Raw genomic sequence first — 13,873 nt, 5'->3', positions numbered from 1 at the left:
TCCTTATGGGGGTGATTTGATCTTTAAATCTCTGCTTATCTTACTTTCCCAGTTGGGAACCTGTTCTCACTAGTACTGTGCTGAGTGATTAATACAGGTGACCTTTTCCTCTATTAGCAACATCAGGTTTTTGATCATCTTCTCCAAGCCTATCTGACTGAGTTTTAGAACACTGCAAAACCAGCTGCTCCATCTTTTTGTATCCAGATGTTAAAACTTGTACCCTACTTTTAGTAAGTCTTTGACCCAGAGCTTCAGGCTTGTGCATGTTTTCTAGCTCTTTGAATGCCCCTCTCCAAACTTGAAGGAGATTGTTTTAACTCATCCTTTATGAAGTGCAGTATTTGTTAAACTATCTGGTAGATGTATGTGGGCCTTTGGAAAGGATTATATAATAAATTAAGTTTTGTTGCTGTATGAGATATTACAGCTAACACAGGTATGCGAACAATAACTAAGAACAAAATTGTCTTTATGATATCTGTTTTTAAGAACAGAAATATTTAACGTGGACAAGGAAATCAAACTTTTTGCAGTTCTGGGAACAGAAATGGTGTGCAGATTCCATTTTGAGATTGGAGGGGATAACAAGATCAAAAAAGTCAATAGAAAAAAAGTCTGAATAAAATATTAACAGTATAAGAAATTAACTGTTGGCTGGACTTGACGGGAATGTATTGAGAAACAAGATTTTCACTGCCTAAAGCAGGGTACCCAAGAACGTGAGAGGAATGTATGCAGTGAGGACATGCTAGCCAAAAGAATTCATTGGAAAGGCACTAGATGAGTGTCAGATGACTCGAGGAAGGTTAATAATCTGGAGAAAGTGAGATGAGCACAAGACGGTATTGAATTGATGTGCAGGAGAGGAATAATCAGTCAGAGTTAGAATATCAGTTACCGCACATGTCAATTAAGAGGAGATTAGATCACCATGAACATAACTTGACATTTCTACAGCCAGGAATAGTAAATTCATTCCAGCTTTTTTGTTTGAATAAATCTTTCATGAGATCTATTTTTATTCAGTGGTGTGCACTCCTCAGATGGCTGAGCAAACTGTGACATTGTAAGATCCACAAGTGATCTTGCTCCTGTGACTTTATCTTAACACCAAGCGCCCTTACCACTAGAAGTAATTCAGATCAACAGACCATCCTTAGGGCTACTCTCAATATATTGCAGACAGTGTCGCATTGTCGGTGATTACAATACCAAGCTTCAGCTACTCTCAGCGTGACTGTTTCAGTGATGACTTTTTGTTCTCAATAGCTTTGGTTCATGTTTGCCTGTTTACTTTTTAAAAACAGAAACTCTGCATGTTATTAAAGTTCATAGCCAATTGGATGCCAATGTAAGCAAACCTATTTTTAAATCCAACTATTTTAGTTGGAAAGTCCACCCCAAAGTGATTTCTCAGTAATTCCAACAGCTGCCTCCTTTGTAACCAGGTGTTAAAACTTGTATCTTTAACTTTCAGTAAATTTTGATGAGAACTGTTAGGGTTGTCACTGTGCATAATTTGTAGCTTTTCAGATATCCTTCTCCAAACTTCTTAAATTCCCTTTAATGCAAGGTAAGATTACAGAAACATGCTGGAATTGCCTTCCTCAGGTATGTGACCCTTTTTGGAAGGATAAATGTGAAAAGAAATTTTAACTAAATGCCAATTTTAAAGGACATGCAGGAGCAGATGGATGTCGATCATATGTAAATATTTGAAGGCACCACAGTAATCTTTGTTAGTGTTTAAAACAAAAGCAGTCTTAATCTGCCCTTTTCTGATTTGATTTTCAATCGACTATCTTTTGCAGTACCTATAATGGGTTAGGGTATGGAACAGGATTGGCAGGAGAGCCAAATTTGGCATTTATTCATTCTCACAGTGGAGCTGCCTCCTGAGATCAGTTATACAGCTCCATAAAGAAACATTGGTGTTATGAAATGTACCAAAACTCTTTTAAACCAACAAATTTTTTTGTATCATAGTCACTGTCAATCTGTCCACATGAATCAATAGTAACCAGATCAGCTGTTTAGAATTGTTGGTTGACAGAAAAGTATTGGCTAGGACACCTGTGAGCCCTTTCTGCTGTTACTTTTGAACAATGCTATGGGATCGTCTCATCCTCCCAGAGTAAGTAGACAAGACCAAGATTTAACATCTCATCTGAAGGATGGCACCTATGAAAGCAGAACACTCTCTTCAGTACTGAAATGAGAGTAGAAAGTGCTGAAATACTTCGAGGCTCAGTCAGCAACTGAGGAGAGAGAAGCAAACTTAATGTTTTGGATCAAGGACCTTTCATCAGAAACTGGGAAAGTTAGAAATATAATAGTTTTCAGCAAGCTGGCTGCTGGGGCAAGGACTAAAGGAAGGTCTGTGATAGGTAAAAGACAAGACAGTTTGAATGACACAAAAGTGATATTCCGTGCTAAGTGGAATAGTGATGGGACAAGAAAAAATGCCAATGACGTGTTGAGACCAAATGAACTGTTATTTGGAAGCAAAATTAAGAGGAAGACCAAAACATACAAAGAAAGGGAAACAAAATGGAATTATGATATGAAATTATTGAATGTGTTATTGAGTCCAGACTTAAAGTGCCTAATCAAAAATGAAGTCCTGTTCCTTAAGCCTGTGTTGAGCTTCACTGGAATAGGCCAAGGGCAAAGATATCAGCTTGAGAGCAAAGCACAGAATTAAAATGAAACTCATGTTTGTGCTTGCAGACTGAATGAATGGAAATGCTCCACAATAAGCCTAAATTAAAATTGATGATCTAGTTTAGATAATGTAAAACCTATGCCTACCTTTTGGTGTTCACAATTCAAACCTGTTCCCCTTTTATCCCAGTTGTATATTCATTCAGTTGAGATATTAAATTGAGGTTCTTTACTTCTGGTTGTGGACCAAAAAATCCAGTGCATTCTTGTAAATGGAGTCACCATAGTCTCAGGAGAACTCACTCTTTGCTCTGGGGGGTGGTTTTAGCTTGAGGGTCACCTCACCTCAGGTGAGGGAAGAGGTTGAGAAGGAGGGTTCCTAATGGTAATGTAGGAATTGAACCTGCGCTGTTGGCCTTGCTGTGTATTGCAAATCAGCTGTCCAACCAATTGAGGTAACCAACATGCATATTTTTAAAAAGGAGGAGTGGAAGCAGTTATCCCCTGTGTTCTGGCCAAAATTTGCTCCAAATACAATAGTTTAAAAACACAGATAATTGTTTGTAGCATCGTGTTGTACACAAAATGGCTGCTGCATTCTTACATCGCACAGTGAGTACACTTGCTGTGTATTTAACAGTATGCCAATTCAGGAAGTTGTGAAAGCACTATAGAGAGAAAAGTGTCTTTTGTTTTGGTAGGTGGAGTTCCAACTGAATATTTACTTGAAGAAACAATAACTTGTAGGTCATTGGCAAAGAGCAGGGGAGTGGGTTTAGACAGTCCTTTCAAAAAGGCAGCACAGATGAGCTGAACAATCTATGAAGGAGGCCAATATTCTCTCAATGTGGTAAACAGGTTAGTAAGAAAAAATAATTAAACTGTAAAAGGAAATCCTCAAGTTTTTTTTTTAAACTTTCATTCCTACGTAGGCTGATGGTTTTGCTGGATAGGCCAGCATTATTGCCCAGAGGTCATTGCTGTGGGTCTGGCATCAAATGCAGTCCACGATGGCAGTTTCCCTCCTTTTAAAGGATATTAGTGAACCAGATGGGTTTTTTCCCATCTATCAGTTTCATGGTCATCTTTGGACTTTTCCAGATTTTTATTTAATTCAAATTCCACCATCTGCTATGGCAGCATTTGAACTGGAGTCTCCCGCACATTACCTGAGTCTCCAGATTAACAGTGTAGCAATTACTAACATTAGGCCATCGCCTCCCCATGTCTACTCCTGCTTCATTAGTTCACTGTGCAACTATTGGTACTTTTAGCCTAACTCCAGGAATATCAAAATATACCTTTTACTTTGGACTAAAAATTCTCTCAAATGTTCATTCCTTCAAATTGTCTCCAAGCATGTGACTCATGAATACAGTAGAAGCAAACTGGTCACTAAAAAGCTAATTTTAAATTTTAGAAGCAGAAAATGCTGAAAAGAGTGGAGCAATTCAGCCACTATCTGTGGAGGGTGCAACTTTTTATTTTTAGATACGAGACCTTCTCTGAGCAGAAACAAAGACCATTTAAAAATGAGCAAAAATGAAGATGGAGGAGTGCATATGAAAGAAAACGCTGAAGTGGAAAATTTGAGATGGCTAAGTAGCCAAAGTGATATTGACATAGGGTAATATGAAACATACTAAGAGATTGTGTTTAAAGGGCTTTCAATGTCAGAATCAATGAAGTGGCGGTGAAAACGAGCTCTAAAAAGGAAACTGGAAGGGTTAACAAAGTACCACAGACCTCAGCGGCCTATGAAGCTGATAGCAAAAGTGATCTGGTGGAAGGTTAAATTTCATTTTTTGGCGAAGTTTATTCAAGTTGGTGAAGTTTCTAGTTTTCTTTGAACTCAGCTAGAATGATTATCTCATTGGTATGCTGTTATGGTGTCCCATTTCTATAGTGTAGGAAGTTCAGGAAATGAAATCAGACTGCTGATGAACAGGAACTTGCAGCATCTGCTTAGCCACAATGCAGGCAAAGGAGCAGCATCGCATGTTTTATATGGAGAACATATTTGTATAGTGACTGCCCATGTCCTGTTCAAAATGGGGATGATTGGGTAATTCTTCTTTAGTGACTGCTGTTGATTTTACACACACACACCCACTGTTATGAAAGTAACCTTCACTTGCTAGTGGAAGAACTTACTAAAAGCCTGCAGTAATTTTGGCATAATCTCAGTTTGCTGTAGTTGAGAAACTTTAAACAGTAATGACTACTAATGATTGTATTTATGGAATAAAGATTGTTCGCTATTGGTAAGTTCTGTCACCTTCTAACTAATGCTGTTGATACTTGCTGTGGGGGAGAGGGGGAAGTTTCCTCTTGTTTTATATTTAATATATTAGTAGTAACTGTCAAAGTAAATGTAATGTTTGAATTTGAATGCCAGATTTGCTGATGCAGTAGTTGCTGTATGCTGCAACTGTGAGCAAATCCTAATGTGGCGGGGGCAAGATTTGGTGTGTGTTTATCAGATTTCTACAAGATGCTTGTGTCTGATATTTATATCAAAGATATTAGACCAGGTATTGTAACTGACACCACTGCAGGAGCTTGTCAGGACAGAGATTTTCTACTGAACCTATTCAGTAATGTTACTACACACACCACAGCAGATAGACCTCGCAGCAAGGCCTTCTGGCCCAGAGGTGGGGATACTACTACGATGCTACAGAGCCCTAATATTATGACATCTCTCTGGAGCAGGTAGGACTTGAAGCCAGGACTTTTAGCTCAGAGAAAGGGACTTTGTTATTGCACCGCAAAAGCCTCTCAGTTCATCAGGATAGATATTTTTCTAACCAACCCATTTGATAATATTATTACACACCTCTGAACAAATGGGACTTGAACCCAGGTCTCCTGGCCTAGAAGTGCTACCGCTATGCCACAAGAGCCCTAGTTCTTCAGGATTGTGTACTCGGCCTATACATCTTTAGTTGCATCAGCAATGACCTTCTCTTGAAACTCCCCATTGTGCGCTTGCTAGCAGCCATTCCAATGTTCAATTCCATTTGGTACTCCTACTGTAATAATAAAACAGCCCGTGCTGATGTGCCACAGGACCATCGGGTTTCACCTAATAATTGACAAATAACATGTGCTGCAAGTGCGTGACAGTGACCATCTCCAAGAATCTAAGGACTTTTTCGTCCATTTTCAGTATCATCATTGTTACTGAATCCATCATTATCAATACTGTAGGGGGAGTCATATAAATGTAATGGCCACAGCATGTCAGCAGTCATGTATTCTGTATTGGTAACTCCACCTGATTCCTCTGTATCTTTCAACCATCTACAAGACAAGTGTTTGTTGGATGGAATGCTCTCCACTGGATTAGTGCAGCTATGAAAATACTCAAACTATATAGCATCTAAGACACAGGTATTAACCTGTTTGGTATCCAGCATGTAAACATTTATTGCCTCCAGCTCAAAATGGCTGCAGTGTGATTCATTCACAAGTTATACTGCAGCAGCTTACCAAACATAGTCAATAGCACCTCTGCTAGCTAGTAGGCCAAGGACAACAAGCACTGGGACCGTCACCATTTTCAAGTTCTCTAAGTGTCCTACCATGCTGACTTGGAGCTGCCTTGCCTTTTCTTCATATTGCTGGATCTATGTTCAGAGGGTTGTAAGCTTGGGTTGAGTTTTAAAGCACAGTTTTAGGTGCTGACTTATTTAATCTTGCAGAAGACCAATAAGATTTACTGGGCAAGTAATCCAAAGGTTCAGACTAATGCTCTGGCAACACTGGTTCAAATCTCACCATGGTAGCTGGTGAAAAGTTTCAACGAAATAATATAAAACTAATGTCAATAAGGGTCATCAGACGTTATCTTCAGTTAGTGAAAACCTATTTGTTTCACTAATATCCATTAGGGCGAGAGAAGACATTGGATAGATGGGATTCAGTTGTCATCATCCACTTTGGTACTAATGACATTGTTAAGACTGAAATAAATAATTTTGATTTTTAAACAGTTCGCAGTTACATTTGAAAAGCATCAGCACTGGGGTAGATAGAAGCTGGGACAAGCTTCACCCGAAATGTGCTTGGACGATGTCCTGGTAAATCGAATAACTAAAAATGTGGAAATGGATTTAAGTTGCTTAGTCGGGGGAAGACACAAGTTTACAAAGCAAAAGGTTGTGGTGGCATTACAGGGTAACAAGTTATTTAACGATAACCAGAATGGGCAGGAAGAAACAGGGTGTACAAGCATAAAAACAGCAGCAAATAAGGTCAAATGGGGATAAAATGTTTTTTACAACAAAGCAAAATTAATGTCTCTTTAGCGAGTCTTGAGAAGATTTGTAGCTCAGGTTGAGGTTCTGGATGTGAGTTTGCTTGCTGAGCTGGAAGGTTAGTTTTCAGACATTTCGTCACCATTCTAGGTAACATCATCAGTGAGCCTCCGACGAAGCGCTAGTGTTATGCCCGCTTTCTATTTATCTGGTTAGGTTTCCTTGGGTTGGTGATGTCATCTTCTGTTCTTTTTCTCAGGGGATGGTAGATTGATGTGCAGGAGAGGAATAATCAGTCAAACAGAGACACGCACGAGGATTCCTGGAAGCATGGCATTCCAACCGGAACTCCATCAACAAACACACTGGCTCCAAATCAATCTACCATGCTCTGAGAAAAAGAACAGGAAATGACATCACCAACACAGGAAACTAACCTTCCAGCTCAGCGAGCAAACTCACATCCGTAATGTGTCTTTACTTGAATGAACATACTCTTTGAACAAAATAAATGAATTCACAATGCAAGTAGAGGTTATTTTGATATAATACATCCATTATGGGTTCACAGTTACAAGGAGATCAAGGAAGAGAACTAAATATTCATATATATGAGGCTTTCTGGAAAGATAAACAGAAGGAAAGGGTGGTGGGATAGCTTTGTTAGTATAGGATGAAATACATACTGTAGGAAGAAATGATCTTGCAGCAGAAAATGTAGAATCCCCATGGGTGGAGGTAAGAAATGACAAGTGAGAGTAATCCATAAGCCCCCACTGTTATGGAGGGCAGAATAAATCAAGAAATAATAGGGGCATGTAAAACAGGCAATACAGTAATCATTGGTGATTTTAATCTTCTTACAGATGAGGAAGGTCAAATGGGCAGAGTTAGCTAGCAGGAAGAATTTGTTGTGTATTTGGGACGGTTTCCTGGATCCAACCAAAAATTAAGCTATTTTGCATCTAGTAATGTGTAATACAGCAGGTTTAATAAATGATCCGAGTGATTAGATTTACTGCCTTTTGTGTTTTGAAAGTGTACTGTAGCCCTGTAGGATGTCAAATTCCAATCTTTGTGTTTCCTTTTTTCTGTCCTTGGACGGAACAGCTCGAGAACACTGTGCGTACTTATAGATAAATGTTTTACAAATGAAATTATTTTCTATAACAAACACTGTGTAGAAGATAGTAGATCCATAGGTTGTAATTTTCCATGAATCTTTAAATTCGGGAAAAGTCCCATAGTAGTAAACTGCCAATATAACACTCTTATTCAAAAATGGAAGGGGTCAAAAAGCAGATTAACTGTGCCAGTGGATTAAGTTTTTCCTTAGGAAAATGTTAGCCTATTGTAAAAGATGTAACAGCAGAGCATTTCAAAATACATAATCTAATCAACAGAGTCAGCATGAGGATCGTATATAAGACATACGAGTGGAAGTAAGGCCATTCGGCCCATAGAGTTCACTCCGCCATTTAAATAATGGCTGATGGGCATTTCAACTCCACTTCCCTGCACTCTCCCCGTAGCCCTTGATTCCTTGTGAGATCAAGAATTTATCAATCTCTGCCTCGAAGACATTTAACATCCCGGCCTCCACTGCGCTCCGTGGCAATGAATTCCACAGGCCCACCACTCTCTGGCTGAAGAAATGCATATAAGCGTGGGTAATGGGTCTCTTATGGCGCTGAGGCAGTGTCCCCACAATTAAACATAGTATCAAGTCTCACCTGCTTCAGAATTGCATTATAACATGTCCAAATAGGTTGATTAAAAATATCTATGAGCATGGTAGACAATTGGCTAATGAATAGAGGACAGAGTTGGATAAAGGGGGCATTTTTCAGGATGACAGCCTATTAACTTAATGGAGTGCCACAGGGATCAGTGCGGGAGCTGTAGTTAATAACTTAATACATTCACTTCTTCTGTCACCAAGTTTACAGATGACACAATAGCTGTGAAGGCAAGCGAGGATGAGACAAAGTCTGTAAAGGTGTATATATAGCCAGTTGAGGTGAGTAAGCAAAAATTGAAAAAGTGGGCTGATGAAATGTAATGTGGAAAAATGTGTCGGTAAAGGAGCTAAATAGTATTTAAATGGAGAGAAACTGCAGAAAGCTACAGCCCAGAGAATTTGGGAGTCTTCCTGCATGAATCACTAAAAGATGAAATATAAGTTCAGCAGCTAATAGGAAAAGCAAATGGACTGTTGGCTTCTTTTATCTCAAAGGAAGTGGTATATTAAAGTAAGACAGCCTTCTTAACATTATTCAAGGGACTGATGTGATCACAGGTGGAATACTGTGAAAACATTTTTGGCCTCTTACCTCAGAAGATTCTCTAGACTGATCCTGGGCATGGATAGATTTTCTTTTGAAGGGAAGTTAGATGGTTGGAATTGTACTCTGAGTTTGGAAGAATGAGAGAAGACCTTTTTGAAATATATACAGCTCTTGGAGAATTAGATAAGATTAATGCTGAGAGGTTGTTTGTACTTGGAAAATTCCATAACCGGAGGGCATAATTTCAGAATAAGCTGTTACCTGTTTAAGAAAGTTGAGGCAGAATTTTGTGTCTCAGAGGATAGTGAATTTGTGGAATTCCTTATTGTAGAGGCTGTGTCATTAAGTTTATTCAAGGCTGAGATAGACTGATGTTTAATCAGTAAGAGAATCAAGGATTATGGGGATACGGCAGGAAGGCGGAGTTGAAGATTATCTGATCAGCCATGATCTCCATGAATAGTGGGGAGAACCCATTGTGCCAAAAGGCCTACTTGTGACCTACATCTTCTGTAGAATTCTAGTCTCTATCATTTTGTAAGCACCTAAGGATTAAGTCATTTGGGCAACAAAGAAGTCTGAGCTTGTGGATCCGGAAAATATAACTGAGTGCTGGTTGAACCATGTTCAGAATTGAATTTGCAATTCCGGAAACTGTGAGCTTCGAATTTGAAACTTTGCCCAGGACTGGCTGGCAGATAATTTGGAGCACTGAGATTACTCAGTGCAATGTGTTACTCACTCGTAATGAAAATGTTGCTGAATTATTCAGGCCAGCACCTCGTTGAGCAACCAACCAGTGAGTAGTACACCAATTAGTGTCACAGTGCTTGCAGACTCTGTTCTATTATAAATTATTGCATCAGTGGGGATTTGCAAAATCAGGGTTTCTGTAGTGGACACGTAACTAAAGGAGAATTCACCTTTTTATTATCAATTTATGTTTTTAAAAAAAAAGTTTATCTATCTTTCATCCATTCTCTATCCCATTATATTTGTATAGGAGAGATGAAGCAATTGTGCCCTGAGTCAGCGCCACTAATTATGTTCTTTCTCCCTCTGATCTGTTTTCTTTCTTTCAAAAATCAAAATTATTGTCTGTCTTGAACAAACTATTAGGACTTTGTGTAATTCCAGAAAAATGCCCTGATGAATCCATTGAAGTCTCTCAAGCGTCCACGCTGCCCTTTAAAATTAAAGGAGCAAAAATATTAGCCATCCTGCTTCGCTGCTTTATTTCATTACTTAGTTTTTATTTTGTAACTTTTTAAAAATTCTTTCCTTAAAATTGATTCTTAGTAAATTGTAAACTGTCTGTGACTTCACTTATTTTTATTTCAAGCATTTTTTTCCTTTCTACATTATCTTGGGTTGATTTTTTTTTCTTCTCCCAGTTCCACTGCGGGTGGTGTTTTGGTCTGCTATTGAGTTTAATTGATTTTGTTTCATGGCTGTTCTGTCTTTTGTACCTGAACAGAATGGGCCCCATGCTCTTTGATTACAAAAATGAGAGGTGAAATATATTTTTTAAAAACTCTAAGGGGTTTTGTAGGGTTGATGCTGTGATGACTTCCTTTTGCACTGTATGTTAAACAGATGTCCGTGGCCTTTAGAATAAAAGGTCAGTCATTTAGGGCTGACAGGAGAAATTTCAGTAGTCGTACAACTTTGGAATTTCCAGAAAACTGGCTGCTCGGCCAGCAGGTAGATTAAAAGCTGAGACTGACGAGGAATCGAGGAATGTGGGATTGGGGTGGGAGAGTGGTTTTTCTGTAAAAGATCAGCCAATATTATAGTGAATGATAGAATGCACTCAAGGTATAATGGGTACTTATTTCCTGTTATCTTTTGGCTGTCCACACAGCCTTTTTTAAAAATTAAAGTCAGGGTGGTGGAGAGCTAGATATTGGCAGGAGTGCCAGGAAGAATGCTCCTTGCTTTAATTAAGAGCCATAATATATCTTTTTAATTGCGACACAAGAATAAATGGAGATTCAATTTAATGTCTTGTATGAAAAACAGTACCTCCAACAGTGCAATACACTCTTGGTGCTCTCAGGAAAGAGTATTTTGTACTGAGATAATGTACTGGGGGGCCTTGAGGTTAGACTTGAAGTCACAACTTTCTGGCTTGAACGTCAGAGTGACTGAATGTGACTGACAGTTTAAAATGTAGCGTTATCTTAAAAGGTTAGCATTATCTTATCAAGTAGATGATAGATCGATTTGTTTCATTTCTAGCAGGACAGCTATATACTGGCTTGATGATCTACTGTAATACGAGTATAGTTGATGCAGGTCAAATAATGCAGAATGGAAAGGTATATAAATAGGAATGTAGTGATTGAAATCAGTATTTCAGATATCCTGTTGAAGTACTCCCTAGGACTGAATGAATGAGCTGTTTGAATACTTCTAAGGAGCATGCTTTTTATATACCCCAAAAGCTCAGCTTGCAAGATAAATACAAACCTGAAGTTGTGATCCGTTACGGGTCATTATTAGCTCCAAAAGCGCTGATAGGTTACAGAGTTGCTCCTGAATTTCTGAATACAATTCAGAATGTGGGTTTTGAAATTTCCATTCCTTTAAACCATAAGGATAGATATCAAGATATTGTGTAGTGCCCAGGGTTGATGCTACATGAACTATAAGACCAGCTTGGTATCATCAGTTGAAGATGTGCTCAGCTACTTCACTGCACCTCCTTGGATATTTATTAACCTTCGCAAAAAGTTGCTCCATTTTTCTACAAGATAAACTGTAACCCACACAGTTAAAACAAGAGCTGAACTCTGGATTTCTGGACCTGCCTAATAGCCTAAAGTGAAAATTCCAAACTTCTCTTTGGCCCTATTTCTTTGATTTATAATATAATTTGCTTCCATGAATGCCCTTTATAAAGCACTAAGTAACTCTGGTGTTAGCTTACTGCACTAACTCCACTGCCAGACCTATCAGGTTGCCTGGGGAGATAAAGAAATTCATACTAAGTGCAATATTTTTTGTTTTGACCACAGGTTGCATCTGAACACGAGGTATCATGCTCATTTCCCTTTTGAGCAATCTGCTTGGACTTCGGTAGCTTTTCCAGTTCCATCTTGGCAGAATAAGATGAGTAGAGCAACTAAGACTTTAACGTGAATCTGAATGTACACAGCAATATTGAAGATTCCACAGGATGGTATGCTGTCTTCACGAAAGCAGTGAATCTTCTGTCTAGTGTGAACTGTTTGAGAGTGGGCTGCGACTAACAGAGAATTTTTCCAGAATGCCTTTGGACAAGTGATGCCAGAAAAAAATCCCATGAATGTGAATCAAAAAGAGACAGGAAGCATCACTGGTAAGAACAGAAACAAAATTCTGCATTTGAACTGGTGAAAACTGAGCTTTTCTTTTTAAGTGTAATGTGGGATTTGAATATAATTGCATAATACTGAACTCAGCAGCCTGCTAGTTACAGGCATGATTCTGGCCTAAGTAGGTGAGCCAGGATATCAATGAGATTTGAATTTGCCTGTCAGGGAAGTATTTTGTTAAGCTGGTATCTCCCACTTCCTACAGACTAAGGGGGTGGCCATGGGCACCCGCATGGGCCCCAGCTATGCCTGCCTCTTTGTAGGTTACGTGGAACAGTCCCTCTTCCGCACCTACACAGGCCCCAAACCCCACCTCTTCCTCCGGTACATTGATGACTGTATCGGCGCCGCCTCTTCCTCCCCAGAGGAGCTCGAACAGTTCATCCACTGCACCAACACCTTCCACCCCAACCTTCAGTTCACCTGGGCCATCTCCAGCACATCCCTCACCTTCCTGGACCTCTGTCTCCATCTCAGGCAACCAGCTTGTAACTGATGTCCATTTCAAGCCCACCGACTCCCACAGCTACCTAGAATACACCTCCTCCCACCCACTCCTGCAAAAATTCCATCCCCTATTCCCAATTCCTCTGCCGCCGCATCTGCTCCCACAATAAGACATTCCACTCCCGCACATCCCAGACGTCCAAGTTCTTTAAGGACCGCAACTTCCCCCCACAGTGATCGAGAACGCCCTTGACCGTGTCTCCCGTATTTCCCGCAACACATCCCTCACACCCCGCCCCCGCCACGACCGCCCTAAGAGGATCCCCCTCGTTCTCACACACCACCCTACCAACCTCCGGATACAACGCATCATCCTCCGACACTTTCGCCATTTACAATCCGACCCCACCATCCAAGACATTTTTCCATCCCCACCCCTGTCTGCTTTCCGGAGAGACCACTCTCTCCGTGACTCCCTTGTTCGCTCCACACTGCCCTCCAACCCCACCACACCCGGCACCTTCCCCTGCAACCGCAGGAAATGCTACACTTGCCCCCACACCTCCTCCCTCACCCCTATCCCAGGCCCCAAGATGACATTCCACATTAAGCAGAGGTTCACCTGCACATCTGCCAATGTGGTATACTGCATCCACTGTACCCGGTGCGGCTTCCTCTACATTGGGGAAACCAAGCGGAGGTTTGGAGACCACTTTGCAGAACGCCTCCGCTCACTTCGCAACAAACAACTGCACCTCCCAGTCGCAAACCATTTCCACTCCCCCTCCCATTCTCTAGATGACATGTCCATCATGGGCCTCCTGCACTGCCACAATGATGCCACCCGAAG

The 13,873-nt window shown here is 40.2% G+C and overlaps 1 protein-coding gene across 3 annotated transcripts in view; it reads left to right on the top strand.

Moving 5' to 3' along the window:
• trak2 (trafficking protein, kinesin binding 2) overlaps positions 1-13,873 on the top strand; it is a 74,293-nt gene that overhangs the window by 10,868 nt on the left and 49,552 nt on the right. For all 3 annotated transcript variants that reach the window (XM_048534351.1, XM_048534348.1, XM_048534349.2), the window contains exon 2: positions 12,238-12,560. In XM_048534351.1, coding sequence (XP_048390308.1) covers positions 12,506-12,560 — 55 coding nt within the window. In that variant the 5' untranslated portion in view covers positions 12,238-12,505. The remainder of the gene's footprint in view (positions 1-12,237; positions 12,561-13,873) is intronic.

Source organism: Stegostoma tigrinum, chromosome 7 (assembly GCF_030684315.1).
Source record: "Stegostoma tigrinum isolate sSteTig4 chromosome 7, sSteTig4.hap1, whole genome shotgun sequence".
Classification (NCBI taxonomy): domain Eukaryota; kingdom Metazoa; phylum Chordata; class Chondrichthyes; order Orectolobiformes; family Stegostomatidae; genus Stegostoma; species Stegostoma tigrinum.
The sequence above is the reverse complement of the archived record's forward strand: the minus strand, read 5'-3'. Positions and strand labels throughout refer to the sequence as shown.